This window comes from Cajanus cajan, chromosome 2, assembly GCF_000230855.2.
Source record: "Cajanus cajan strain Asha chromosome 2, NIPB_CcT2T_4, whole genome shotgun sequence".
NCBI lineage: Eukaryota > Viridiplantae > Streptophyta > Magnoliopsida > Fabales > Fabaceae > Cajanus > Cajanus cajan.
Window position 1 is genome coordinate 1,538,218 of NC_138518.1, and position 27,902 is coordinate 1,566,119.

The 27,902-nt window shown below is 29.5% G+C and overlaps 3 protein-coding genes across 3 annotated transcripts; 1 reads left to right on the forward strand and 2 right to left on the reverse strand.

Annotated features, from left to right (window-relative positions):
- The first annotated feature begins 12,820 nt into the window (after positions 1 to 12,820).
- On the forward strand, positions 12,821 to 17,112 carry LOC109814650 (uncharacterized). Its single transcript, XM_020379123.3, has 2 exons — positions 12,821 to 13,189; positions 13,477 to 17,112. The coding sequence occupies exon 2, from the start codon at positions 13,516 to 13,518 to the stop codon at positions 16,879 to 16,881; it is 3,366 nt and encodes a 1,121-aa protein (XP_020234712.2). The 5' UTR covers positions 12,821 to 13,189; positions 13,477 to 13,515; the 3' UTR covers positions 16,882 to 17,112.
- A 447-nt stretch (positions 17,113 to 17,559) lies between these two features.
- On the reverse strand, positions 17,560 to 19,635 carry LOC109814647 (universal stress protein A-like protein). Its single transcript, XM_020379121.2, has 4 exons — positions 19,407 to 19,635; positions 19,126 to 19,247; positions 18,089 to 18,207; positions 17,560 to 17,972 (listed from the first exon to the last, which is right to left on the reverse strand). The coding sequence occupies exons 1-4, from the start codon at positions 19,582 to 19,584 to the stop codon at positions 17,864 to 17,866; spliced, it is 528 nt and encodes a 175-aa protein (XP_020234710.1). The 5' UTR covers positions 19,585 to 19,635; the 3' UTR covers positions 17,560 to 17,863.
- Positions 19,636 to 24,817: 5,182 nt separating this feature from the next.
- On the reverse strand, positions 24,818 to 25,270 carry LOC109814653 (uncharacterized). Its single transcript, XM_083067737.1, has one exon. The coding sequence runs from the start codon at positions 25,268 to 25,270 to the stop codon at positions 24,818 to 24,820; it is 453 nt and encodes a 150-aa protein (XP_082923863.1).
- Positions 25,271 to 27,902: the final 2,632 nt, after the last annotated feature.

The window sequence follows — 27,902 nt, forward strand, 5'->3', positions numbered from 1 at the left end:
CATTAGTTATGAAATTTAAAAATGTGAAGGGATGAGAAAAAGTTGACACATAAACAAATACACCGATATGACAACATGTAAGATTAGTTTTATAATAATATGTCAATGTAATAGCTTGTAGTTTGACTTTTATATTATAAATAAATATGATTAAAAGAACTATTTCATTCATGTAACTAAAAAGAAGAACACTTTCATAGTTCCATTGATTGTGATTACATTTACTTATCCCAAGAGCAAATTTCGACCAAAGTAGAAAATTGAATATTTGTTTATGGTACATAGTGGCATGGCGTTTTGCAATGAAATTCCTACATTAATGATTTAGCAGCCAATAACATTGGCAATTAACTTAGGGTATACCAACAAGTAACAACAAAAAATTCTACTAGAGTAAAACGAAGTATTGATGATTTGTACTATGGGTGTTAATTTGTTACATTATTATCAACTCAAAAATCAATATTAATTAAATACAAAATGAAATTTAAAATAAATATGCTATACTGTTACAATGTTATTAACCTAAAAACACAAAATTTGTTTCTAAATAAGAATGACAATAAGTATTATCTTGAGTAGATAATCATTCAAATATTATTATTATTATTATTATTATCATTATTATATGTATCTGAATCAAATCATGAGTCAAAAATACAAAACCTATTATCTGACCCATACGATACTAGGTTTTGATTGGGTTAAATTGGATATGACTTGAACATCGAAAAAATCTAACCCAAACTCATAATATTAATTTAGGTCAGTTTAAGTTAGCAGGTTATACATACTTGCTTATACTCTTAATTTGCATTATCTAATAACACCCTTTGAATTTGATTATCTATCATCCAAATGAAAAAGGCACACCATGTACCTTAAAATGGGATGGATAAACTTCATTCCATTGTTCTTATATAAAATAAATTTTTTAACAATTGAAATAGTGTCAAAATCTTTTAAATAATTTAGAGATTTATAATAAAAAAATCACACCCCCAACTAAGTGGGCATTTGGTCTAGTGGTATGATTCTCGCTTTGGATGCAAGAGGCCTCGAGTTCGATCCAAATTTTACATCTTCCCTAAATCAATTTTACATTTCTCCTCTTCCTTATCCTATGCACCACCACTAATCAAACCATTCACTAATTGGTAATCACATTCCCTTTGACTCAAACACCATCAATTTCCTTTAATTAGGGCTTTGATTTCCCAGTTCTTTTGGTGTAGTTCAATCAATCTAATTTCAATTCCCCAATTCTTCAATGGAAAAAGAGTTAGATCGCTCCATTTATGATGAGCGAAAATTCAGCTTACTTTATTTTCTCATAAATAAGTGTTTTAGTTTTTTGTTGTAGTGTGTTGGTTTATGAATCATCATTATTTATTGCTTATCGATTTTGTTTTGATAACTACAAGTTGGTGCTTCTTCTATACTTTTATCGTTAAATTTTGATACTGAGTTCAATGTTATTTAATCCCAAGTTAAGTTTATTAGTGTCTCAATTTTATACATGTAATTAGTTATACAATAAAATTTATTTAAAATTATTACTGCATTCGTATTTTTAAATAGTTATTTAAAGTTGTTTTACACAAACTAAGAAACATAATAATTTTTTATATTTTACATAGAATAATTTTGATGTTTTCTATTAAATTTTCTTTTATTTTTACTTCATAATAAATGCATATTAGTTGTTATGAGTAAATTAACTAAAAGTTAAGTGAAATGTAAGTATATAATAGATAACATAATAATTAATATTGTTTTAAAATTTGAAAATAACAAGTAAATAAATTCAAAATTTTATTAAAAATTTAACATATAAAAGGAACGGATGAGTACTTTTTCTTCTATTCCATGATAATATTAACAAGTCGAGCATAAGAAGAAAAAATAAGTTGTTTTTATTAACTTTTCAATTTAATACTAACTAGAATTTTAACACTTGTATTTCATAGACTAAATATTTATTATAAATAACTAGATTTTATAGTAAAAAAATAAATATTATTTTTAAACATATAAATTATATTTAAAATTTATATATATAGAAAATTTTAAACATATAAATTATATTTTTTATTTAAGATAAATAATTTATATTATGACATAAATTTATTTTTAAAATATTAAAATGTTAATTCATAAATAAATATGACAATTAAATGGTTAAGAAGTTAAAGAATTCATAAAAACATTTTTTTTAAAAAATATTTTCTAAAAATACTATTGCACTATATAATCTTTTAATATATAAAGGTTGATTACCTTTTTTATTTATATTTTAATAATGTTCACAACCCCTACAATCATACAATAGAAATTATAAAGAGACTTAGTAATCATCTCACTACCAACATCTCTAATACATGTCATATGATGAGAAAATCTCACTCTCCCCTTTTACGCCATATGTTGATCTTAGATGCAAAGGATGTGATCTCATGTAGAGTCGTCAACTTTCGTCTAACCCGATGGGCTAGTCCAACAATCCCGTAAATAGGACCAAATTGGGCTTTTAAAAAAGTAGCTTGAATAGAAATTAACCATTTTGGCCTTGCTTGTTTAGCCCAACGAGCCAAATGGCCTTAGGTCAAGATGGCTTATAAGCTTTAGTCTTACCCAATCAAAAATTTTAAAAAATTAATAGTTAGTAATAGATATAGTAAGATGTAACATATGTAATAAAAATTAGATGAAATTGAATAAAAAATGTCTTGTGAAGATGAGGTAATTAAAATATGATTACAAGGACAATGAACAAAATTGATAAGTATTGAAATGAATATTGTATCAATCTTGTATTTGGATGTGTTATTGACTCTATAGCAAAGTTGAACAACAATATGTTGAAAATCTTCATTTAGTATTAGATGTCACATATTGAATAGATTTAAAAATCATCTTCTACCCAATATTTTGCAAACTCTCATTTATACCTATAATTGATTGCATGGTTATAAAGAGTCCCAACCTTCTGTTAATGATAAATTAATAATATGAAGATTGAAATCCTCCTCTTTTAAACTTGAAATTTACAATTAATTGTAGTTATTTACTTTACTTTTTTATTATAAATGCATATTTGAAAGAAGTTGAGTAGATATAATTATTTACGAAACAAAATGAGGAAACCCAACAACTTAGATTGTTAGATTGTTGAAGTTTTAGAGTTGTTGATTTAATTGTGCTTGAAGTATTTGTTGAATTGTTTAGTTTATAAATTTTTGAAACTTCTTTATTTACTTGTGTTGAACTTGGATAGTTAGATTTATGAATGTGTTGAAGTATGAAACTTTAATGTTTGTGTAGTGAATAGTTGCATTTATGACCTTTGTTTATGTCTTATTACTTATTAGTCTATTAGAGTTTGATATATGAACGAGATGAGACTATGACCAATTTTTTCTATGCCAATTATTAATTTACAATTGAGTTGAGACCAAACTATCACTAAATAATTATTAATAGTTTAGGTTAGTTTAGTTCACTAAACAATTTCTTTGTTTTCAATTTACAAAAAATCAGATTTATCATTATTTTTATTTTTGGACCTAAATTTTTTTTATTTTACATTTTTTTATTCATTTTTGTTTAGGGCCAATTTAGCCCGATGGCTTGGTGGCTTGAGGAGGTTAAGCTAAAAAAATCAGTTGAAATGTAATTCAGGCTAAGTTAGGCTGGTCTAATCCCACAATGTGGCCCATGTGGGTTGGGTATGGACATGTTGACCCAACTCATTTGACAACTCTAGTCTCATGTCTCCAAATGAAGTTCCTTAAGGTTGTCTAATAGATCCTTATTAGTTCTCTCTAAACGTTAGGAAGCAAAAACATAAAACTAAAGTGTCTCACCTTAACCCTTCATTCTTACTATTATGATTTGGACAAGTTATTATGTTAGGCATCTAGAGTATAAACCCAACACTTAGCCCATCAACACACCCTTATAATCCAACTCAACATATCTCATTTTATTATTATAAAAACAACTTTTATTTTTTAAAATCTTGAGTGACTAAATTAATTAAACAAAGAAAACAATTCACATATTAATTAATTAATTATTTTATTTAAGAAAAGTAAGATGTTACGAATTGTATCTATTAAAAACTTCAACAACTTTTTACAAGCACTACTAATAAAGAGATGAACTGAATGAGAAAGATGAAACAAGGAAATATAAAAGTTTTATATTGGTTTATCTCTATTACTAAGATCATGTCTAGTATTGATCAAATTTCACTAACTATAACAAGTTACAATAATATTTTTCACAAGTCACTATTGGTTCAACCTAAGTTATCTTTCACTTGCTTCTTTAAGAAATTATCAAAGTATTGTTTTACATAAAGTCTCTTCAAGCTTCATAGAACCCAAGTATTATTTTCAAACAAAAAACTTTTAGGTTTCCTGGTTAAATGTTTGTCGGTGTCATTCATGCTTGTATTAAATATATTTCACTAAATTGTCACCTCTTAACTGATCTAAATAGACACTTATCAAATTTTTATATTAAAGGGAATCATAGGTGTAAAGGAGATCTTTTATGTCAATTAAAATAAGCATTTTGCATTTGTTGTACAATGTTACTTTGCCCATACCTATACCCTAACCCCAACCATCTTCTCTCCCCCACCCCCATGTTTTAATGTCAAACCAACACAACCCTTCCTTCCCTGCAACAATCTCACCCCCTCACCTCGTGACCATCTCCCCCCTCCTTCACATGACGATCTTGCCTTAAACCCTTTTTTTTTATTTTCTACCCCTATCCAACATATCTAGATTTGAAAAAATAAAAACAAAAACCCCCACTCGTGCACCTCTCCAGATCTAAAAAAATAGAGAAAAAAAAAATTAAATCTAGAAAATAAAATAAAATAAAGAGTTTAGATATGAGTTTGAGACAAACTACTTCTCCTCTTTCACCAAACACCTTCAATAGTGTAGAAAAGTTGGAAATGAGAGTAAAAAAAATATATATATTACTTTTATTCAACTTAAAATCGATGTAAAAGCCTTTTTCTTCATTAGTTTTAATTGGAACCAATGTAAAATCAGCTTTTTACATTAGTTATTTTAGAACTGATGTAAAATAATTATTTAAATTTACAAAAATTCCATTGCATCATTTTCTACATAGGTTATTACACATTCAATGTAGAAAGGCCAATACAGAAGGATAATTTTGCACTAGTGAATGAAACATTTTATGTGTAAATTCAAAATGACTTTTTTGTTGAGCACATTCTTTCCAAGAAGTAGGTTTTGTTCTTTTTTGTTTGAAACAAATTAATCTAGTTGTGTCTCATCGATTGTCTTTGATGTGATGTTTTTATTAGTACAGATGTAATAGGTTGGTTTTGTTTGACAAATTTAAGGACAAAACTTATATACAATACCATAGTTAAAGTTGGTGTTCTATAATCATAATGATAGTTTTATCTCATTAATATACGTTACAAGAGTTATACTTTTTACTACTCAATAAATAATGGGACAACTTTTTGTCCTAAGTACAAAAACATTTACTACCATGATATTGTGTCAACACTACCCTAACCCTTACCATCGTCATTGCTCGCCACCATTGTGGCCAACGACCACCATCGTTGTCACCCACTACCACCTTGTCCCTGTGATTATTGTTGTTGCCACCGCCAACACCATTACCACTATCACTAATGTTATTGTCATTATCATAATTCTAAAAACCATCGTCCCTATTAAGATAATAACAATTTATTATGATATGATACTCTTTCAGGTCCTTATCATAATGCACGATATCGAAGGAAATAATGGTATTTTTATAAGGCACTTTACAATTTCTATAAAGATTAATTTTATTTTTCATAGTTTGTCCATATTAAAGATTGCGAGAATATTTGTTTCTTGTTGTTGGATAGTGAGAAGATAATTTGGTAAATAGATGTCCTCTCTCACACTTTTAAACTCTCAATCTATCATTTATCAATTTTATTAGTATTGATGCATAAACTTTGATATGAAGTAATATCTTCTCTCTCTTGAAAATTTAATAATAAGTAAGAAGAGTAAAATTGGTACATAAAGATTTTATTTTATAAATCCAATAAAATCAACTAACATAACTATTTATATTAATTTGTTTGATTTGGTTAAAAATATCTTATAATAAGGATGAAAGGAGGTATTAAAAATGATATTATAATAAATTTAACATTATTTTGTTTGTGTTACCCATTATTCACCAAACAAACAATGCACAAAATAAAAAGTTATCCAATAACTTGAGCATTTGTATTGTGTTGATCTCTTTATCTTGTACCTTAATGTATATCAAACGTACTTTATATGCAAGTTTTGTTCCAAACTTGCTAGTAGGTGAGCTTTGTTTTGTAGATTCACTAATGATGTTTGGATAGCGAAATTGGAATAATATTTTTTTAACAATTTTTATTTCTCACAAGTATCCTTCTTCAAAGGTAATCTTATTTGAGACACATCTAGAAACTAAGTGTGAGCATATCTCTTAGTAGGGACTCGAACTTTGTTGCATTATTAATAATAAAAACATATTTAAGTTAAAAATTAAATAATTTTATCATATATTACCTTGTTCCAATTTATAAGACCCAACTTAGAATAATTGCATGTTCCTTTATATAAGATCCAATTCATATTGTCTCTTAGATTAATTATTTTTAGACTAAAATACTCCTAATTAAAGTGTGTTCTCTTAATTTTGTAAAATGTATTAATTATAAAATCTTTAAAAAAACATGCTCTAATTGGTTAGGAGAAAAATTAGTATTAAATAGAAGAGAAAAATAGTATAGGACGTGTACTATAATTGATTAGAAGATATATGAGTATTAATTAGGAAAAATAAATAATATAATAGTAGTTTTAGAGAAAAATATATAAATAGGAAAAAAATTTATTATCATTTAAGTTAACTACTTTTTTTTTTATTTTTACTTTTCTTAATCTTGATGAATTGGATAATTAGGTCTTTTATATGGGAATAGATCTAGTACTCTCTCTAGACTTATATATAAGCAAAAATAACTAATTTTACCCTGATTAAGAAAGTTCATAAAATGTATTTAATTTTTAGAAATTTACATAAAATTTAAACTGCATTAACTAAAGTATTCTTAATCACAATCATGATACATAGTATTCTTATTTATTATCGTATAAGTATTTTTGAATTAAAAACATTAAACAGGGTTGATTTGATTGAAATTTACGTATATTTTAGTCCAAAGTTTTTAAGAATTTTTTGTTAAATATAGATTTAGAGGAAATACCAATATTAATATATTGTATCACTACCAGAGCAACAAAGAATGAGGACGAGTAAATAGGGTGGTGACCAACCAATGCCATAAGGGCTTGTGCGTCATACATAAGCTAATTGATTGAATTAATTAATGGCGATAAAAATGACATAAAATGCTATATTTAGTTATTTGAGAGAAAAAAAAAAGATATATTAACTAATTAATGAGAATAAAAATGAAAAAAAAGTTAATATCTTATTAACAAACTTATTTTCATAATACTTCAAGTAGTTTATAAAAATAAGTTACAAACTACTCCCTCTATTCTTTGTTATAATAAAAAAGAACACACTTTTTTTTATTATATATAAAAAAATTTCAATTATTTTTGTCTCATTTAATGATACTTTTTTCTAAAATATCTATCCTTTAATTCATGTTCTTTCAGTTGCACTATCTCTTTTAGTATTTATAACAAAGACAATTTAGACATAATTTTAAAAATCGGATCGGTCATCAAATCAGTTAGGATACTGGGTCAGTGAGTCAAAGGTTGAACCGTTTGGTCACTAATTGAATCACATGACCCGATTTTTATTAATATTTTTAAAAAAATATTTATGTTAAATATATTTTATACTTATTAATTTCACTAAATTCGTATCCTATTTTAAATTTCAATTTATATCTTATTTAAAATTATCTTTATTTTTATTTTGTATAAAGAAATACATAAAAAAAATTACATGTTAAACTGTATATTAAAAATATACTTGCAATTGATACTCCTAATTAAAAATATTTACAAATTAAAAATATAAATAATATGTACATATATAATATACTTGCAATTGATATCACAAAATAATATATGTAACATCTACATAGATATTATATTATTAAATATATAATTTAAAATTAATAATATACTATAAAAGTTATTTAAGTTGCATATATTACAAACAAATACAATAGAACACGTGATCATTATTATGTTTGATAAAGCTTTTTGCTCTTCCATGTGCAGGATTCAATTCCCATTATTATTTTTGTGGTTTTTGGTTCCTTAAAAAAAATTGTAATTGAACTGATTTAACCCATTGGTTCACTGGTCGAACCGAAAAATTGACTAGTTCACTCTGGTTTGAAACGGATCGAATGCATAATTGATCCAACTCAAGGTTCGGACTGACTAGACCACCAATTATCGATTCAACTGGTCCAACTGGCTAATCTAAGCTAGTTTTTAAAACACTGAATTTAGGAAGAATATTATAGACTTAATAAAATTTAATGCAGATAATTAAATTTCTTAATATGCATAAAATATGTGTTTTTTTTTGCTTATAATAGATAACAAAGCAAGTACTAAAATAAGTTTGTTTACCAAACAAGTGTATTTTGGTCAAACTAGCTTACAAGTTCTTCCAATATTTTTCCAAACACACTCATAATGAAGTTGTTTGATAAAGATGAAGTATGAAGGAAAGAAATTAAGTGTTAATGGGCCCCACTTAAAAACTTTACCGCACTTGCACGAGAAAATAGCCGTGAAATTTGTATAAAGTTAAAAAAGAGACTAGATATAACGCTACTACCTAAGATAACTTATTCACCATATTTTGAGTCTTATCTCAGCCACTGAGTTGCTTGCATTTGCTCTCGCTAGATTTCATCTGATTTGCTTCAAACACAGGTAAATAAGAATGATATCTATTTTATGTTTAATATTGTGTAGTCCATTCGATTTCTCTTTACCTTTTTTTCCATAATCAAATTTTGATGATCTTGATTAGGGATGACAAATATACTCGTACTCGCAAGTAATACCCGAACCCGTCCCGACTTTGACGGGAAATACCCGGTTTGACCGGATATGGGTACGAGTATGGGTAAAACTCGATATATTAAATCGGGTACGGGTACGGGTACGGGTACGGGTATGTACTTACCCGCCCCGTACCTGTACCCGTACCCGTCCCCGTTCCTATTTTTAATTTAATACCCACTTTCAATTTAATTATATTAAAGAATTTTAATATTTTTTTATGTGAGATTATTTATTATAATATGAGATAGAAAAATAACCTAATTATAATTATAATATAATTAAAAAAATAATTTAAAAATATTATATTTAAAAATAAAAATAAAAAATAAAAATTTTGACAGGTACGGGTACGGGTACAGGTATACCCGATACCCGACGGGGACGGGGATAGAGATGAAAATCATATACCTGACGGGTACGGGGACGGGGATGAGTTTGGCTCGCGGGGACGGGGACAGGTATCATGAAACCCGTACCCGCCCCGCCCCGTTGCCATCCCTAATCTTGATAATAAATTATTTTTCATCTGCTTATTAGATCTTGATTTTGGTTCTTCAGATGATAATCGATCACTGACAATCAATTATCTTTTTTAGTGATTATGCCTAACTGGATAATTAATTTTTTTATCTTATAATCGATTTTTGTATCTCAAAGTCCGTGAAATCAATTTTTGTGAGCAAGAATTGATTTTTATGGTTGAGAATTTCAATTATATGCGAGGTTCTATGTTAAGGAAAAAATTAGGGTTTTTTCTCTCTCATGATTTGACTTTTATTTATCTTAAACTAAACAACTGAAAATTTTAGGCTAAAAACCTATTTTGGTCCTTTATAATCTTTTTTTGTTTCAATTTAGTCCCTCATTAATTTTTTGTCTCAATTTGGTCCCAAATTAATTAATTGGTTTCAATTTAGTCCCAAATTAATTAATTAGTTTTAATGTGGGACTTCCGTCTAAATTATTTAAACGGAGTTAACTTTTGGCCACGTGGATGCCACGTAGATGCATACGTTGCATCCACGTGGATGAAATTTTTTTTTGAAAACACCTGGACCGGAACGGCCCGTTCTGAAATCGGAACGGGCCGTTCTGGTTGCAAAATTGAAACACCACCAGTGAAGCAGAACGGCCCGTTCTGATTTCAGAACGGCCCGTTCCAAAACTGTGAATAAAATATTCTTTACTTAATTGTGTTTTTGATATTATAATTATGCAATTTTGATCTCTAAGATTTTAATTGAGCAATTTTAGTCCTTAAAAGATTATAGTTGTGTAATTTTAGTCTCACAATTTTTAATTGAACAATTTTAATCTCTCAAATATCATAATTGTGCAATTTTAGTCTTTCTCATTAAAAATTTAATAATTTAATAATTTTAATATATATATATATAATATTTTAAAACTATATAATTGTTTGTTTATTTAAATTAACGTATATTATTTTTTTTAATATATCAAATGATATATATTTATTATTACTAAATAAATAAAATTTATATATTATTAGTATTTTAATATTACTGATAAATTAATATCAATAATATTTTTACTATATTTATAAATAAACTAATAATTTGATAAATATAACTTAATATATATTAATATACTTTTACAAAAATATAAATATATAAGATCAGATATATATTTCTAATTAATATACTTATATTTTTGTAAAAGTATATTAATATATAACAAGTTATATTTATCAAATTATTAGTTTATCTATAAATTTATTAATAATATTATTGATATAATATCGAAAATTATAATATACGTTAATTTAAATAGATAAATAATTATTTAATTTTAAAACATTATATATATATATATATATTAAAATTATTAATTTTTAATGGGAGAAACAAAAATTATACTATTATGATATTCGAGAGACTAAAATTGGTCAATTAAAAATTGAATGACCAAAATCGCGCAATTGTAATTCTTTAAGGTCTAAAATTATGCAATTAAAATGTTGGAGATCACAAAACTGCACAATTGTAATACTTGAGAGATAAAAAATGCAATTAAACAAATATTCTTGATTAATTTTATTAAAAAATATAATAATTTTGAAAAATATTTTTTTATGGTAAAAATTTTAAAATTACTTATTTTTATAAAATATAATTGTCTTATAAATAGAGTAATAATTTTTTCTTTTTCTCTTTCTGTTTGAATAAATATTTAAATATTACTTTATAATTTTTTGCAACTTATTTAAGATTAAAAGAATAAAATGATAAAAATTAATAAGATAAACATAATAAAATAAAATATAAAAAAATATTAATATATTTATTTTATTAGATATAATAACATAATTAAAATTAATTAATAATATATATTTTATAAAATTATTAATATTTTATATATAAAAAAAAACCGGAACGGCCCGTTCTGAAACCGGAACGGGCCGTTCTGGTTACATTTTCAGTGTGTTAATTTTGCACCTGGAACGGGCCATTCCGGATGCAAAATTAATACACCAAAAGTGCACCCAGAACGGCCCGTTCCGGTTTCAGAACGGGACGTTCTGGGTCCAGGTGTTTTCAAAAAAATTCTCATCCACGTGGCATCCACGTATGCATCTACGTGGCGTCCACATGGCCAAAAGTTAACACCATTAAAGCAATTTGGACGGAAAGTCCCACATTGAAACCAATTAATTAATATGGGACTAAATTGAAACCAATTAATTAATTTAAGACCAAATTGAGACCAAAAATTAATGAGGGACTAAATTAAAACAAAAAAAGATTATAAGGGACCAAAATAGATTTTTAGCCAAAATTTTACTATATTTTTCTTCTATTTTTCTTTTCCCTGTCTTTCGCTCTCTCTCTCTTATTTAGATTCATTGAAATTAAACTCAATAACAAGAGAATTTACATCTAACTCATGCATCTTACACAATCAATTGAGTTAGGTCCTTTTACCCTCTTCCTTGTTTTTTATCTACAAAATTTTTTTCTCATTTCATATCGGTCAAATGAGAAGAAAAAAAAATTCCTTTGCATGTTCATTGCAACTTAACATAGCATCAATTATTTTGTCCTTGGGGTCAAGATTTTTTTTGTTCATGAAAGAAAAATTTAGAAATTACAACTAAATAAAATTTGTTGAGAAACGAAAAGTTAAAATGAACAAATTTTAAAATTAAAAATACATTTAATCCTTTATTTTATTAAAAAAATTAAGGGCCATTACTTGTGTTTTTATTTTATGTTTTCACTTTTTTAATTATAATAAAATTGTTATCTTATTTTCAATTTGTTTTTTTTTATCTTTTCAAAGATTTGTGTAAAAAAACACTGAAAACTATGTTTTTGTTTTCATTTTCTCCGTTTCCAATATAAATCTTGAAAATAGGAAATAAATTGAAAAAAAAATATAAATCTCTAAAAACAGGAAATAAATTATAAAAAGATAACAGTTTTGTAATTAAAAAAATGAAAAGAAGGTAAAGGGATCATAATTTATTTTATCTTTTCATTCTATTTCTTAAACTCTTGGTTTCATAATCTAAAAAAACCTAGATTTGTCGTTACACATTCCAATTGTGTGAGGACAAAGATGGCGTGAAAGTAAAGCGTGTAGTGTTTGATCATGTACTCTCGCGAGTGTGGACTCGACCCCTGAACACAACATGAGATTGTAAAATATCGTTGGAGACAAACACAATCTCATTCCCCCATTGTGCTGCAATAATGAAAATCAACAGTGTCCAGTGAAAATGAACTTAATCTGTCACCATCTCGAGAATCCTCGATATTTTCAAACACATTCCACAACTAGAAAATTTCCCACCCTAATTAATGTTACTTCATTACTTTTCAAATCACTAGTTACTAGTATTAATTAATTACTCTTACTATCATTGGCTAATAGCAAAGAGTTTCAATTTATATATATATATATAATATATATTTTTAAATTTTCAATACCCAGAATCACATTCTTCTTCTCAGGTCAATATTGGGATTTAAGGATTCGTTCTGGTTGAGGAGGGCAAAGTAAAAGTTTGCTAAAGCTAAACATTTGTTTACTACCTTTTCATTCTTCAGGTATTCTCTTCTCTTTATATTTATTTATTTATTGATCATATAAAAAAGATTACTATACTATAGCTTTTTCCTTGTTTGTCTCTTTCTTTCTTATTTGTTAAACATTTGTTTATTTATTTATTTTCCATTAGCGGGTAATGTTCTTGCTTCTGTGTTCTAAATCCCCATTTGTGTTATGTCACTCTTTCATTTCGTGGAACCTGAAGCCCTAGAAATGTGATGAATGTATTTGTTTATTTTATATTTTATTTTACGTGTCTTTTGGTTTGCTTGTTTTTATTTCACAGAATAGGTTGATTTTGTTGAGAAAAATTTGATCTTTTTCAATGGGCACGGATGAAAGTGATAGAATGGTCGGGGGTTCATCTTCTATACCAGAAAGCGACAGCATGGTTCAAGGTTCGGAGCAGGAGATGGAGCATAGAGAAGTTCCTGGTGGGGTTCCTGAGAGGGGGGTTGGGATTTCTTGCATTGAAAACCGAGGGTTGGGTGGTGATAGGGTTGTTGAGGAGTTCAAGAGTGTTAGTAGCAGTAGTAGTGTCTTGGAGACCAAGGCTTCGGTTATGAGTGAAAATGATGATCAAGATTTGGCTGATTCTGACACGCAAAGGCTATCCACTTGGTTAAAAATGTCAGAAAGCGAGATGGATATGGTGTTTTCTAATGATGGTGATATGAAGTTGCATTATGATGATTATACATCTGAGAAGTTGGACTGTATGTTTGATTCTGAGAGTCGAGAGACAGAGGCTGCAGTTATGAGTGTGGATGGTTCTCTAGGGGATGGTGGAGAAGCCGGGAGAAATGGAGGGAATAGTGGTAAGGAAAGGAAGTGTGAAGATTGTGATGGGGTTGTTATGGCTATTGCTTCTGGTAATGAAGTAGCAGAAGCTTCTGGCTTGAATGTGGATGGTTTGGGAGGGTTTGATGCGGAAGATAAAAAAGATGGGGGAGATGATGAACATTTTGATGGGGATGTTGCAACTATTGCTTCTGAGTGTATAGTAGAAGAAGCTGCTGTTCTGAGTTTGGGTGGTTCCGTAGAGGTTCTTGGGGAAGATGGCGGAGATGGAGGGAAGATTGAAGAGGAAGGAAATGGTGCAGATTGTGGTGGGGATGCTGTTACTATAGATTCTGAAAGTGGGGTGGCAGCGGTTGATGTGAGTGTGGATAGTTCATTGAGGGTTGCTGGGGAAGACATAAGATATGGGGGGAAACATGAAGGTTGTGATGGAAACCTTGCCACTATTGTTTCTGAGTGTATAGAAGCGGAAGCTGCTGTTCTGAGTTTGGATGGTTTGGTAGGGGATGAAAGGAAAAGTGAAGAGAAGAGAGAAGATGCAGTTTGTGATGGGGATGGTGTGACTATTGCCTCTGAGAGGAGACTAGCAGAAGCTGTTGATTTGAGTATGGGAAGTTCAGTAGAAGTTGGTGTGGGAAACATGAAGGCTGGGGGAAAAGATGAAGTTTGTCATGAGAACATTGCAACTGTTGCTTCTGAGGTTTTATTAGCAGAAGCTGCTGTTCTGAGTTTGGATGGTTCAGTAGGAAATAGTGGGGAAGACGGTGGAGATGAAGGAAAAAGTGAAAAGGAAGGAAATAATGGAGAATGTGATGGTAATGTTGTGACTGTTGCTTCTGAGAGTGAAGTAGCAGAAGCTGTTGATTTAAGTGTGGATGTTTCGGTAGGGGTTGATGGAGAAGTTGGGCGAGATGGTGGAAAAAGTGAAGATGAAACACAAAATGAAGGTTGTGATGGGAGCACTGTGATTATTGGTTTTGAAAATAGAGTAGCAGAAGCTGCTGACGTGAGTTTGGATGGTTCAGTAGATGTTTCTGGGGAAGTCGAAGGAGATGGAGCAAAAAATGAAGAGGAAGGGAAATTTGAAGGTTGTGATGGTGATATTGTGACTATTCCTTCTGATAGTGGATTAGTTGAAGTTGCTGATTTGAGTGTTGATGGTTCAATAGAGGTTGATGGGAGAGATGGGGGGCAAAATGAAGAAGGAAAAACTGAAGCTTGTGATGCTTCAATTGAACCTGCTGAGTTACTCTCTAATGTCAAACAGATTGCAAAATTCACTGATCATTCTAGTACTCCTGATCTTGAGTTATTGAAAGCTCAGCTTTCTGCATTTTATCATGCAAAAGGGGGTTACAAATTACCTGATTATGTGGATCCCCAGCCAATTCCTGGAGTAGATGAAGCAGTCGCTGTAGGTCACGGTAAAAGTATCGTGGAAGCACCGGTCCAAGGGCCAGTTGAAGAGGATTGCTTTGGCTTGCCAGCAAGCCCGGAGTTTGATGAACTGGGTCATGTTGTGGGGGTTTTGGGGAACATCTCGAACCATAAAAGAAAAAAGAAAAGCATAGCCGAAATTATGGGGGAAGACAGAGATGTTCTTTCAGGAAATAGGGAGGGGAATGCAGCTGAGGAAATGGTGAATGCAATTGAGTCAAATGGTGGAAAGAAGCGAAAAGGTGGTGAGGATGGAACTGCATCTAAACCTGTTCATAAGAAGAAGCAGTTGCTTCTTGATCTTGACACTGATGAAGATGTGTTAGGTGCTGAAAATGATGGTGGCGATGGGGGCAAGGAAACTGATGAAGGGAAAAGCGAAGAACGAAATGAGAAGGGTTATTTGTCCAGAGAAAGGAAGAAAAGCAAGTACTTGTCCCCTCCTTTTACTACTTCATCTAGGGGGCACATGGAGGGATATATTGAAACAAAATCCCTTAAAGTATCAAGGGAAGCAAAAGTATCTCAGAGAATAGCAGGAGCTGCTGACCTGCATGCTCTTCCAGTTTATAAGGGGAGGTTTTTTGATAGTTCAAATTATCAAATTGAAGATGATGGGGAGAAGATTATTGATCCAGATAAAGTCCAGGCTCCTGTGGAGGAAGTTCTGTCCCAAGTCAGAAATGCAGCTATTAGTCCACAAATTCGCAGGCAAGGCACTTCTCTTGATCAATTTGTGGACTTTACTTATGCCTTCAGAAGTTCCATGTATTGCGAAGGATTGCTAAACAATGTATACGAGAAAAGTCAACCTGGAAGGAAGAGAAAGAATCCAGAATCTGGACATGGAATGTTGGAAGATGCGAGTCACTCATCACCAAAACAAAATTCTGGACCAAAGAGGAGAAGAAAGGAAGCAGGTCCAGGCATGGCAAAATCAAAGAAGGGAACTGATCAAAATGCTGCAGGTGCTGTTCTTATTGTTTCATTTTGGCCAGGATCTACTCTGCCTTCTAGATCTGATCTTATCTCGGTGTATGGTAAGTTTGGAGCTCTGCATGAAGCTGAAACAGATATGTTCCGCGCCAATTTCACAGCTAGAGTGTCCTTCTTAAGAACTTCTGATGCACATGATGCCTTGAACCATTCACTAAACAACAACCCTTTTGGATCTTCTGAGGTCACTTTTCAGCTTCAGTATTTGTCTGATGGATCCAAGTCTGAAGAATATGGTGAAAGATCAAAGCACAAACCTTTGCCAGGTGCCACACCATTGTCACAGGGTAGTGAAGCATCCAAATTGGTCTTCATTCAGCTGAAGCTTCGAGGTCTGACCTTGATACTAGATGCATCTGGTGGTGGCAAATCTCCTGATATGATGGCAAAACTACAGAGTGAGATGAAAGCTCTCTTGGAGGATGTTAACAAGATGGTCGAAGGTCCTTTGGTCTAGATGAACACAAGGAAGACTAGTCATTATGTTGCAATGATTAGGGTAGGTTTAGTGATAATATGCCCTTTTTGTGTTCTGTCGTAATCCGGGGCTCTTTTTATTTGACTTTTTGGCTTATCTTTAATTTTGATAAAGTTGGTCGGTATAGTTTAATTATTTAAGGTACTTGTTCAGGATATGAATTCGTTGCATGCAAACTTATATAGATTTCAACATCTTTAGATTTTTCAATCTCATGGTAGTAATATGCAAACAACTTTTTAAGATAAAAAAATGTTATTCTTTGTCTATAATGTCGTTTTAAATTCTTCGTTTTGGGATGAAATGTACCCTTGATGATAATAGTATGACATGATTGTTAGTTTTAGTTTTTATGGACAAGTCTTTTGTTTTAAAATAAATTTCAGCATTTTAGTTTACCTTTTATTAACATTCAAGACTAATTTAATAGACTTTTTTAATAATTAAAATATTATCAAACATGATTTTTGCTACTTAGGAAATTATAGGCAATGTTTCAAAAATGAAATTGAGAACTTGGGAATTGTGTTGCCAATTGACAGAAGCTTGGAAATTTCTATCAAATGGTTAGCCTGTTATTTGAAACCCAACCATTATCTTCATATTTAATATCATAGACAAATGATTTCTATCAAGTAGACAACACGCAAAGAGCAATTTACACCATCCAATGAAGAACAATAGATTATGGCCTGGCAAAATAATGCATCACCTTGAATAGCAATACTACACCTCCAACTCACAATTACAAATAACATTAACATAGGTAGATTGCTTTATACACTAGAAGAAATCAACACATCGTAAAATTACAAGCTCCGCGGGTAAAAGGAACATGGACAAAACAACCCACCAAAAGTTGGATTTCATGCTCGTGTTCCCACATCGAAATTCAATTCTTTTTCTTTTAAGTAGATAAGCATAGGTAATGTATCTTCAATGTCTGGTGTGTAACAAAATATCAGTCATCAACAGGGTCCTGGGGAGTTTCATCAGGTTTGCGTTTGATAGTAATGACAGGGCATTCAGCATGCTTCCAACAAAATTCACTCACAGTTCCAACGAAGACCCTGTAGAAAATGTTCACCAAAATTCCTCAATAACATATCTCAGACTATATCAAATTCTAGGAGCTTCAATGCACTCAATATCAATATTCATACAAAAATCAAACAATTGGGCATACTTTTGAAATGGTCCAAGACCTCGGCTACCCACAACCAGAAAATCTGGCCTTAATCGTTGCACTTCATGACAGATTACTTCTTTAGGATCACCCTGCATAATCCATGCTTGACAGACCACCTACAAATACACCAACGTTTAGCTTGTGGTGAAGAGTATTACAAATCATTGAGGAGTAAAATCAAGTAAACTATCAATTTCATTCCTATATTAAAACAAACTACGTAACTCAAGTAGTCCTAAAACTATTAGAAATCACGCTATTTAGTCTTCCAAATATTAAGAAATCCTTCAAATTGGTCCTTGAATTTTACTAAAATACATCAACTAAGGGACTAAAGTGATGAATATTCAACACTTCAGAAGTCAGAACTAAAACAGTTTAATTACTTTAGGAATCACTTAGGAGAAAGAGTAATAGTTCAAGAACGAAATTGATATATATATATATATATATATTTTTTTTTTTTTTTTTTTTTTTTTGTGTGTGTGAACTAAGGATATCTCGCAACCAATTATTGAAAATTAATTCCTTTCAAGAAAGCTATAGAGATTACTGAAATGAGTTTTGCCTCTCCCAACAAAGTTTAGAAGTCTTCTAGACGCATGGCCAAGGAATTAAACCCCTCTCAAAGAACTCAATTATCTACAAACTGTATCACACCATATTGGTTATTCTTCAACTTACAGAGAAAATAGACTATGCACTGACTATCATTCATTCACAAATCATCATGTATGGTAGTAGGTTTGTTGATTTTTATAACAAGTAAAAATATTAGTTGATAGTGTAAAAGTCATTAAACTCTGATTTATATACACTATCGGTATCAAATAATTTTAATACCGATAGTCAATTGACATAAACATCTAATAAGATTTGATCATTTAATTTCCTGACCCAATTCATTATTCCATGTCTGTCTCAAGTCTAAACACATTTTAGGGATAACTTAAAAGCAACCTCTCTTAACATGTTAACAAGAATGAAGCCAAAGCCTAGAGCATGACACAAAGTTTAAGGAGAAAAAGCACTACCCCAATTTCATGACACCTATTGACAAAGTATTCCAGCAGATGAATCCCTCTAATCCTATCTCTCTGATTCAAATTCTTAAAATCTTCCGGCGACGCGTAGATACTATCCATGTCATCAAAACCTAACACAAACAAAAAACAAACACCACCATCAGATCACACATTCCTTTCGACAATAACAGCTCCAAGAATCACCATACCCAATTCTCGGAAAACACAGCCCGCGTCTAAAAATGAAAAATTTGATGGATTAAAAAGGGAGAGAAGGAGAAAGAGAGAACCATCTTCATCTGGGACTTGAACGTGAAGAAAGAGAAGGTTGAAAGCTGAAACGTTGTTGCGAATGATCTTCTGGATGGTCCATTCGAAAGCCCCTTTGCTGCTGATGGAAGGGTGCGGGTAGCCCTTCATGCTCGACTCGTTCACTGCCACCATTATCCGAGTCACCGAGTCCCCCATCGCTGAGTCAATTCACTTCAACTCGCTGCACTTTCCTTCGACTTTTACTTTGACGTCGCGCTTATATTATGCAATGACCACGGAGAGACTCAAGCACGCGTGTTTAGCACCGTAGCGTACGATAGTAACTGTCTATATGACATTGCTAAACTGCGCATCCGACCGCTACTTCGGACACGGTGCTGTCGTTTTGTCATGGGTTAGCGGGCCCTGGGCCCGGCCTTCCTTTTGTTTTCTGGCCCGAAACATCCAGAACGAAGCGAAACGTCAGCTCACAGTGGTTCGTTTAAGTGATTATCACAAAATGTATTATAAAATTTGAAAACAATGCTTAGATATTGTAAAATAAGAAAATTTTAATTTTTTTATAAAATATTTTTCTCTAAAATTTAAAGTCACTATTTTTTGTCTTTAAAATATTATTTTAAAATAAATAATATTTATTTTATATATATGTAATATAATATCATTTAACATAAAAAAAAATTAATTGAAATGATTACATAATAGTAACAACTAAAAATAAAAATTTTAAATTTTAGAAGATAAAAATAATTTTTTTTATTAGAATCAAAGTCAAAACTTACTTGTTTTACATAAACTAAAAACATATTTAAACTATAATTATATTCATGAATTAAAAAACAATATTCATAAATAATGGCATGTTTATATCTAAAATAAAAATAAAAATGACAAATATTTTAGATTATTTCTCGAGAAAAATTAACTGATATGGTATCAAGTATTTTTTAACTTAACTGGATTTAGCCAATTTTCTTATTATCAATTATTTAATTCTTTGACCAATGTTGTTGAAGTCGATTCTATGATTTATTTAAACTGAATACTAGATTAGTTCACTGATTTTTCAATTGAAAACTAATATAAAAATACATGTGTTTTGGTATGTTCTTTCATTTACAATAGATAGATGTTTCAAATAACTTATGCCTTAATTTCTTATTTGAGATTAATAATGGCTGGTATTAGTTCATTCGGTCTCTGCAATCATTGTATTTCTGTATGGTTGTATTTGTACAAATTTTAGTTCTCTTTGTGCATGTATTTGTAGTTTGCTTTGCGTGATAGAATGGCCTACGTTATTCTAACATGTATGTGTGTCTATATCTACCTTTGTACACGTATATTTTGTTCTAACATGATTGTTGCTTGCTTTGTACACGTAGATGGTGTAATTACCTCAACTTTTGCAATAAATAAGAGTAACCTACTTTTAAAACTAATTACATTTTTAGAGTAAATTTTGGCATTCATTTCAGGCTTTTTATTTAGTGATTTTTCTTAATTTTATTTTTAAAAATAAATTAGGAAAATAATCTTACATATCAAATGTTTTGTTGGAAAGGAAAAAGAGTACATACGATATGAAAATTTTTAGTTTCTTTTAAATTAATATGAATTCGGAAACGTTAGTTTGTTGTGTTTAGTGTACCATTTTTTTTTATAAAAAAAAGTAGTTCTAAAAATATTTTTCTTAATAATGTTTTAAGTATATGTTTTGTTTTACAAAATTATTAAAATGGAGGGAGATGAGAATATGACTTTTTCAAATTGGAAGAAAAAATTTAATCTCATAAAAGAAATCACAATATTATTATCATTATTATCTCTTTTTATATAATTTTTCTTTTGATTTAATTAAGAGGTAGAACATTCTTCTATTATATCGACTCATTTTAAAAATAAAGTAATATTTATACTTGTTACTTTATATTTAAAGCAGGAATCAACCGTAATTTTTTCGTCAAAGAAAATAAGAACAGAATCATTTATGTTAATAATTTTGATCATTCAATTCAATCATATACAGTTTTAAAATATTTTATATTAAATGTAATAAATAATTATATCTAGGAATAAGAAAGACTAATAAAATCTTATAAAGTATCATTTTAATTTTTTAAAAATATTAAAAAAAAATACTTTAGTTTTAAATACCTTTTATTTTTTTAATTCTTAAAAATCAAGGCAATAAATAAGAAGTTGTTTAAAATTTTATTGTCTCAATGTTCAAGAAACGTTTTGGTAAAAACTACGGGGAAAAAAATCCAAAATAGAGAGTGAAAATTTTCGTGATACTAAAGTTAATTTAAATTAAAATACATATCAACTGTAATTGCCTTAAATATTGTAATTATGTATTTTGTGAATTGAAAATAAAAAATTAATTACATTTTGGAAGAATACATTAGAATATATACTCATTGTAATTGTCTTAATTAACATAATTATGTATTAGATATATTTATTCAATAACATTGTTCATTTTAAAAGAGTCATTATTTTATAATTTTTTTTCATAGTTTTTATATTTGAAAACTGAATAAAATAAGTAAAAAGTCTATAATGAAGATAAATTTATATTGGACAATATTTACCTGATTTTTAATTTCTATCAAGATAATTTAGATACTATTTTTTTAAGTAAAATATTTAATATCTTATTTTTTTACTCTAAAACTTAACTATTAATAAAATTTATTTAAATATCAATATGCTTTGATGTAAAATATTTATTTCACATTCGTTAAAATTTCTTGGATTATAATGTTAAAAATAATAGAAATAATAATGTAAATAGTGTAATATAAAAATATTTGAAAATAGAAAAAAACCTATCATCTATCAATATCTTAAAGAATAGTGCTAAAATAATAAAATCAATAATGTAAAATTATAATTTTTAAAATAAATATTGTAATATAAAAGCATCTAAAAAAATAATGATAAAAGAATAATTACATAAATTTATTATCTATCATTACTAATGTGTTATGTAATAAAAGGATAAAAATAAGAAAATCCTACCTTTATATATATACATAAAAAATAAAAATAAAAAAGCACTCTACCTTACAAGTGGATAAAAAGAAAGAATAAATTTTTTCTTTACATAGAAAAGGTGAAAAAGAAATTTAATAAATCTTTTATGGACCCAAAAAAAAAAAATAGAAGCTACAAACTGTGAAGTTCTTGAGTACAGATCGAAGAAGGCATTAGCTGAAGTATTTTCAATGGGTCAAGAATATGTGGTCAACCATTTCCAATGGGTCAAGGCTTTATAGAATTTCATCAAGTGGACATGAAGGTGGAAGATCTCTTCATACCACAAGAGAAAAGGTGGAACCAACAACTAATAACACTAGTATTCTGCACCCAAACAATGCTTCTGCAGTGCTACATGCCTATATTTTCAAGTTGGTCAAGAGGGGGATAAAAAAGTTTGGTGGCTAACTAATAATGAGTTGCACATTTTGACAACTACTTATAATATATTTTTAGTCAAAGAAATCCACTTAATTTTAGTCAAAGCAACTGCATTAAATACAGGAATTTTTTTTTATCATCAATAATGATCTTATTAACTAGAATTAGTTTCATAAAAGATACTTATTATTTGTACCAAACAAATTTATGTGTTATAGGTAAAGTATATATGTATCTATGTTAGACTATCAAGTACAAGAAACACTCGCATATTGTATTGTATAGATGATCTATTTAGTGAGATTTGTATTTAGTTGTTATTGAGTGCAAAAATTTGTTATTATAATATCATGAGTGGAATATGTGAACCAAGAAGGAGTGAAAAAAAAAATATAAGAGCATTAAAAAAAATTGATAATGGTATTTTCTTCTTCTTTTCTTTATTGAGGGGTGGGGGGTGTTGAAGACATGGTGGTAAAATTTGAATTCAGTGCAAAACCTGCTTCCTACATATGACTTGGAAGACTATCCCTTGTTCCCTTAAGAGGCTCAAAGACATTCACATTATTGAAGAGTGTGCAGTGACTAGTGGAGGACAATTTGGCATGGGCCCTATAACAGAACATGAGTTTAGGGTTGTGTTGTTTAAGGACCAAACGTTGTTCTGACTTGTACATCACTTTTCTTTGACAAGGTGCTTCCTTGACCCAAAATCCGGGACATCCTAATTTCCATTTTGAGTACTAGACATGCCCTCTTCAAAAAACATGCCAGTACGTTACCCTATTTTATTACTCCTTTTACCATGTTGCCCCCAATAATGCAATACATTACCCTCTCAAGTTCTCAGCTTTAGACCATCATTGATATCAAAATTAACTCTTATCTACGTAGTACTCAACTTGGTGTCTTTATACAAAAATTTGCAAGTTCAAGTTTAGTGAAATAACTCAACAACAAAAAATGAAAGAATCTCACTTTTTTTTATTGTCATTTGTTTGTCAATATATTTATCTTTACTATTTTTTTTTTAAGATTAGCTTGGACAAATCATTTAAATGAAAGTTGGCATATCCTCTTCCATCTCAAATTAACAATAAAATAAAAACGTCAAATATGCTAATAATTAATAGAGGGATAAAAGAGAAATGGAAGGACATACAATAAAATGTGGTCTTAGTAGAAATACTTCCATTTATAGATCTGTAGATAAAGCATAACATTGGAGAAGAAAATATCTTCCAAACTTCTTATGAAGTTAATACAAAAGGTAAAATAACCACAAAGAGTAAAGACCCCTCTCTAAGTTGTCCTAACACACAGTCTAACTCCAATTTTTATTGGGTATCATCTTATCCCAAGTCTTAATTAGACCACAAAACAAAATGTTCCAAAAGTCTTAATGCCACTACTTACAAAATATTTCATCCCACTTTGCCCTAAAGATCCCACACATGAAACAAAGACAACAATGTATAGACAAAGTTCACGGATCAAAGCTAAAAAGACATGTCCCCAATTCAAATCCTAATAATTCAACAAGTGTGCAATTGAATCAAAGAGCGCGGGAGACATGTACAATGATGCCAAATTGCGAAATCAACATTTTCCAACCTATCAAAGTTAGCCTCAAACATGTTCTTAGTCCTAGTAAATAAGACAATTAATATTCATCTTTAGTTCTTCAAAACAAAATCATCTCTCTTAACTCCAACTATAAAAATGCATCACATGTGATTTTTTACTTTTATAAACGAACCAAAATGTGGTAAACTTTTATGAAACAAAAAGATACATTTCTATAAACAAGAGATGAGATTATTTTGAAAGACCAAAATCAAACATTATTTAATATTTATAAAGACTAAAAACATGTAAGTCCTAAACCTCAATCCTTAAAAAAAAAAAAAAAAAAAATACCAGTTAAACAATACCATCTTGAATCTTCCATGGTGTTGTGGATTGGCTCTCTCCCCCAACCCAAAATGATGAATCCAAAGAACTAATCATCATGAGAGGAAGAAACCCTCCCAAAATCCAAATGACGAATTTGATAAAGCTCCCTCCAAACCTTATCACCATCAAACCCACTATCGATTTTCCCAAGAGAATCACAAACAATACCACTATTACCTTCACGAGTGTTTCTCTCAAGCACAACATCATCACCACCATGATGATGACCCCTTTTGTTGACTTTCTTGTTTTTCTTGTTCTTGTTTTTTTTCTTCCTCCCCAAACACTTCCTTCCCACCACACATGGACCCTTTAAAAGGGCCAAGGCGAAGCAATGCAGCACAGCGCAGGGACAGCAACAGACGGCGACGCAATCCGCCACGTAGCCGCCGCAGCATGAGCGGCAATACTTGCCCGAGCACTTGATCAAATCCCCGCCACCTTCATCCACCGTTGCGAACCTGCCACGTGGCCTCTCCTTCCTCTGATCACCGTTCATCGTTGTCCCCTGCGTATGCAAATGCAATGCGTAGGCCTTTTATATGTTACACAAATCGCCAACTTCAAAAGCGCTTCTTATTTTCATTTCACAAATTGTTATTATTAAATACTTTACAAATGATTTTTTTATATTTATTTTAATAATTAATTGCATGTCACATAAATATTAATTGAAATTATACTGATTTAAGATCGCCTTAATAAATTTATTATTAAGCAAGATGATTCATGTAATATGCTCATTTTTAATAAATTTTAATTAATAATTTTAAATTTATTAAAATGAGGAGTGCGAGTTATATATTACTACTTCACATGTTCTTTTGAAAATATTTTTATTATTCATTAAAATTTATTAGAAATTAAATTTTTTTAAAGTTTTATTTATTGTTTAAGAAATTCATTCATGATTTTTAAGTTTTAATTAAATTTAATCAATAATAAAAATGTGTTAAAGACGATATTTCATACATTCCTCATAAAAAAAAATATATGTTGGTAATATGCATGCTTCTTATTTACAATAAAGACAAAATATATATATTTTTATAATAAATTATATATAAGTATATATAACTATGAAGATGAAAATGTGGAAATCTTTATGATTGATTTAGCAACGAGAGAATTTGAATGAAATGCACACGATGTTATATTCAAACTTTGATTGTAATTCCGATACATAAAAATAAATAAAGATAAGAATATGTGAAATAAACATATGTAATATAGTAGAAATATTGGGAGAAAAATAATAAGAGATATTAAATTACTCAAAAATATTTCCTTTTTTATTTATAATACAACAGGTCTAATCATTAACTCATATTTGACTATTAGATTCAAAGAAGGTCTAATGATTGACTTATATGTGATTATTATATTCAAAGAAAATGAAGGATAAGAGTAATGATTAATGAGTAATTCTTGTAATGATTAATGAGTAATTCTTTTGGAATTACTTCTTATTTTTTTAAAAAAAATTTATTATTAAAAATTATAATGATAATGATAAAGTTTTAGAAGTAACTTGATATCCCTTGAAATAAATATATTAATGGGGGAAATTAAGTTTGAAAAAATAGGGGAAGTAAATGAGAGGAAGGTTCACGCGTACGTTTGTGGCCACTCACTCACTACTACTAGTGCTAGATTTAGTCCAACAGCCACTGAAAATGTGAAGTTAAGTACTCTTGTTGGTTTAAGGATACAGTGACTTGGTACTTGTGTTTGTGTGGAATTGTCCCTTTGAATGGGGCACAACTCTTTACTTGTCTCTTGGACTCTATTGACCATTTTTGGACGTGGCTTATTGGCATTCACATTCACATGGAATCCCACTCAACTCTCTTGATTAATAAGAAATTAAGACATGGTTTGAAATTATCATGAAGTCATACCAATGCTGCTAGCTTTTCTTTTTTTCACACACAATTTAAAGTTGAGGTTTCACTTAAAATAATTTGAAACATTAAGACTATGTTTTGATTGTGTTTGGGGGGTTCCAAACTCAGTTTGGAGAGTAAACTCAGTTTCATTACATGTTTGGTACTTTGGTTACCTTCAAAAACACAGTTACACACTTATATTTTGCCTCAAAACTTGATTTCATAGGAGTAAGATTAAGTTTTTTTTTTTTCAAACTTAGTTTACAAAATAAAATAAAAAATACTCAAATTAATTAAGTTTGCAAGTGCACTTATCCTCTCAGACCAACTAACATTAAGCCTACGTAGAAATCAACCTAAGCAGCTATTTAGTATAAAAAGTTTGTTATATACAAATGTAAAATAATCTTCAATATATACTTTTTAAAATAATCAAAATTGCATGCATGATGTGCATTTTAGCTTTTGGTGGTGGATGAAACCTTTAGCTTTAGGTTCAAATTAGGGAATTTCACCGCTGTTGAGCACTTGTTCTAGCTATTTGCAGGTAAAGAAAAAAAATGGAATATTAAGTTACAGAAATGCTTGCAACCATAGGAGTAATTGTGGGCATGAGATAAACAATGTATAATTAATAGAGAACAAAGGTAAGATAGTAAAAGCATTGTTCTGACATGTTGTAGAGTGTAACTTGTTTTTACCTAAAATAAAAAAGGTAGAACTTGTGATTGTGATAAAACAGAAATATTAATTGATCACTTATTCTTATTTTGGTTTGTGTTGCAACTGCTACACTTGTCTATATGCACTGTGCAGGGACCTGTTATGTGTCCTACTTTTTTTTTTTTTTTGATAAATAAAGCATGATGATGATCCATATTATATGTATAAAGAGAGAAACAAAATGAAAAAAAATAATTTAATTATTCATGTTCAATTGAAATTTGATGTGAATGGAAATGACACAGAAAAAGGTAAAATCCCATCAATTGCCTAATTCTTGAAACATCAATCACTATTTTTATCTTGAAATTGGAATCAGATGTTTGTGGTAAAAAATAGTTCATTTGAATCGTATATGAAAAAAAATAAATTATGTTAGAGGTGGTAAAAAAATGTTTTTAACAAAAGAAAAAAAAAAAGGAAAGACATTTTGTATTTAAAGATCGTAGTATTTCTCACAAAAACACTTTGAGACAAAAGATGCTCCTTCACGTGGATTCCTGATCTAAAACAAAATGA

Bases quoted from the DNA above. Each gene is read 5' to 3' on its own strand.
- LOC109814647 (XM_020379121.2), bottom strand. From the start codon at position 19,584: ATGGGGGACTCGGTGACTCGGATAATGGTGGCAGTGAACGAGTCGAGC. The intron at 19,248-19,406 runs GTTCTCTCTTTC...TGTTTGTGTTAG, and splicing joins TCAAGTCCCAGATGAAGATG to GTTTTGATGACATGGATAGT. The intron at 18,208-19,125 runs GTAGTGCTTTTT...GTGTATTTGTAG, and splicing joins ATAGGTGTCATGAAATTGGG to GTGGTCTGTCAAGCATGGAT.
- LOC109814650 (XM_020379123.3), top strand. From the start codon at position 13,516: ATGGGCACGGATGAAAGTGATAGAATGGTCGGGGGTTCATCTTCTATA.
- LOC109814653 (XM_083067737.1), bottom strand. From the start codon at position 25,270: ATGAACGGTGATCAGAGGAAGGAGAGGCCACGTGGCAGGTTCGCAACG.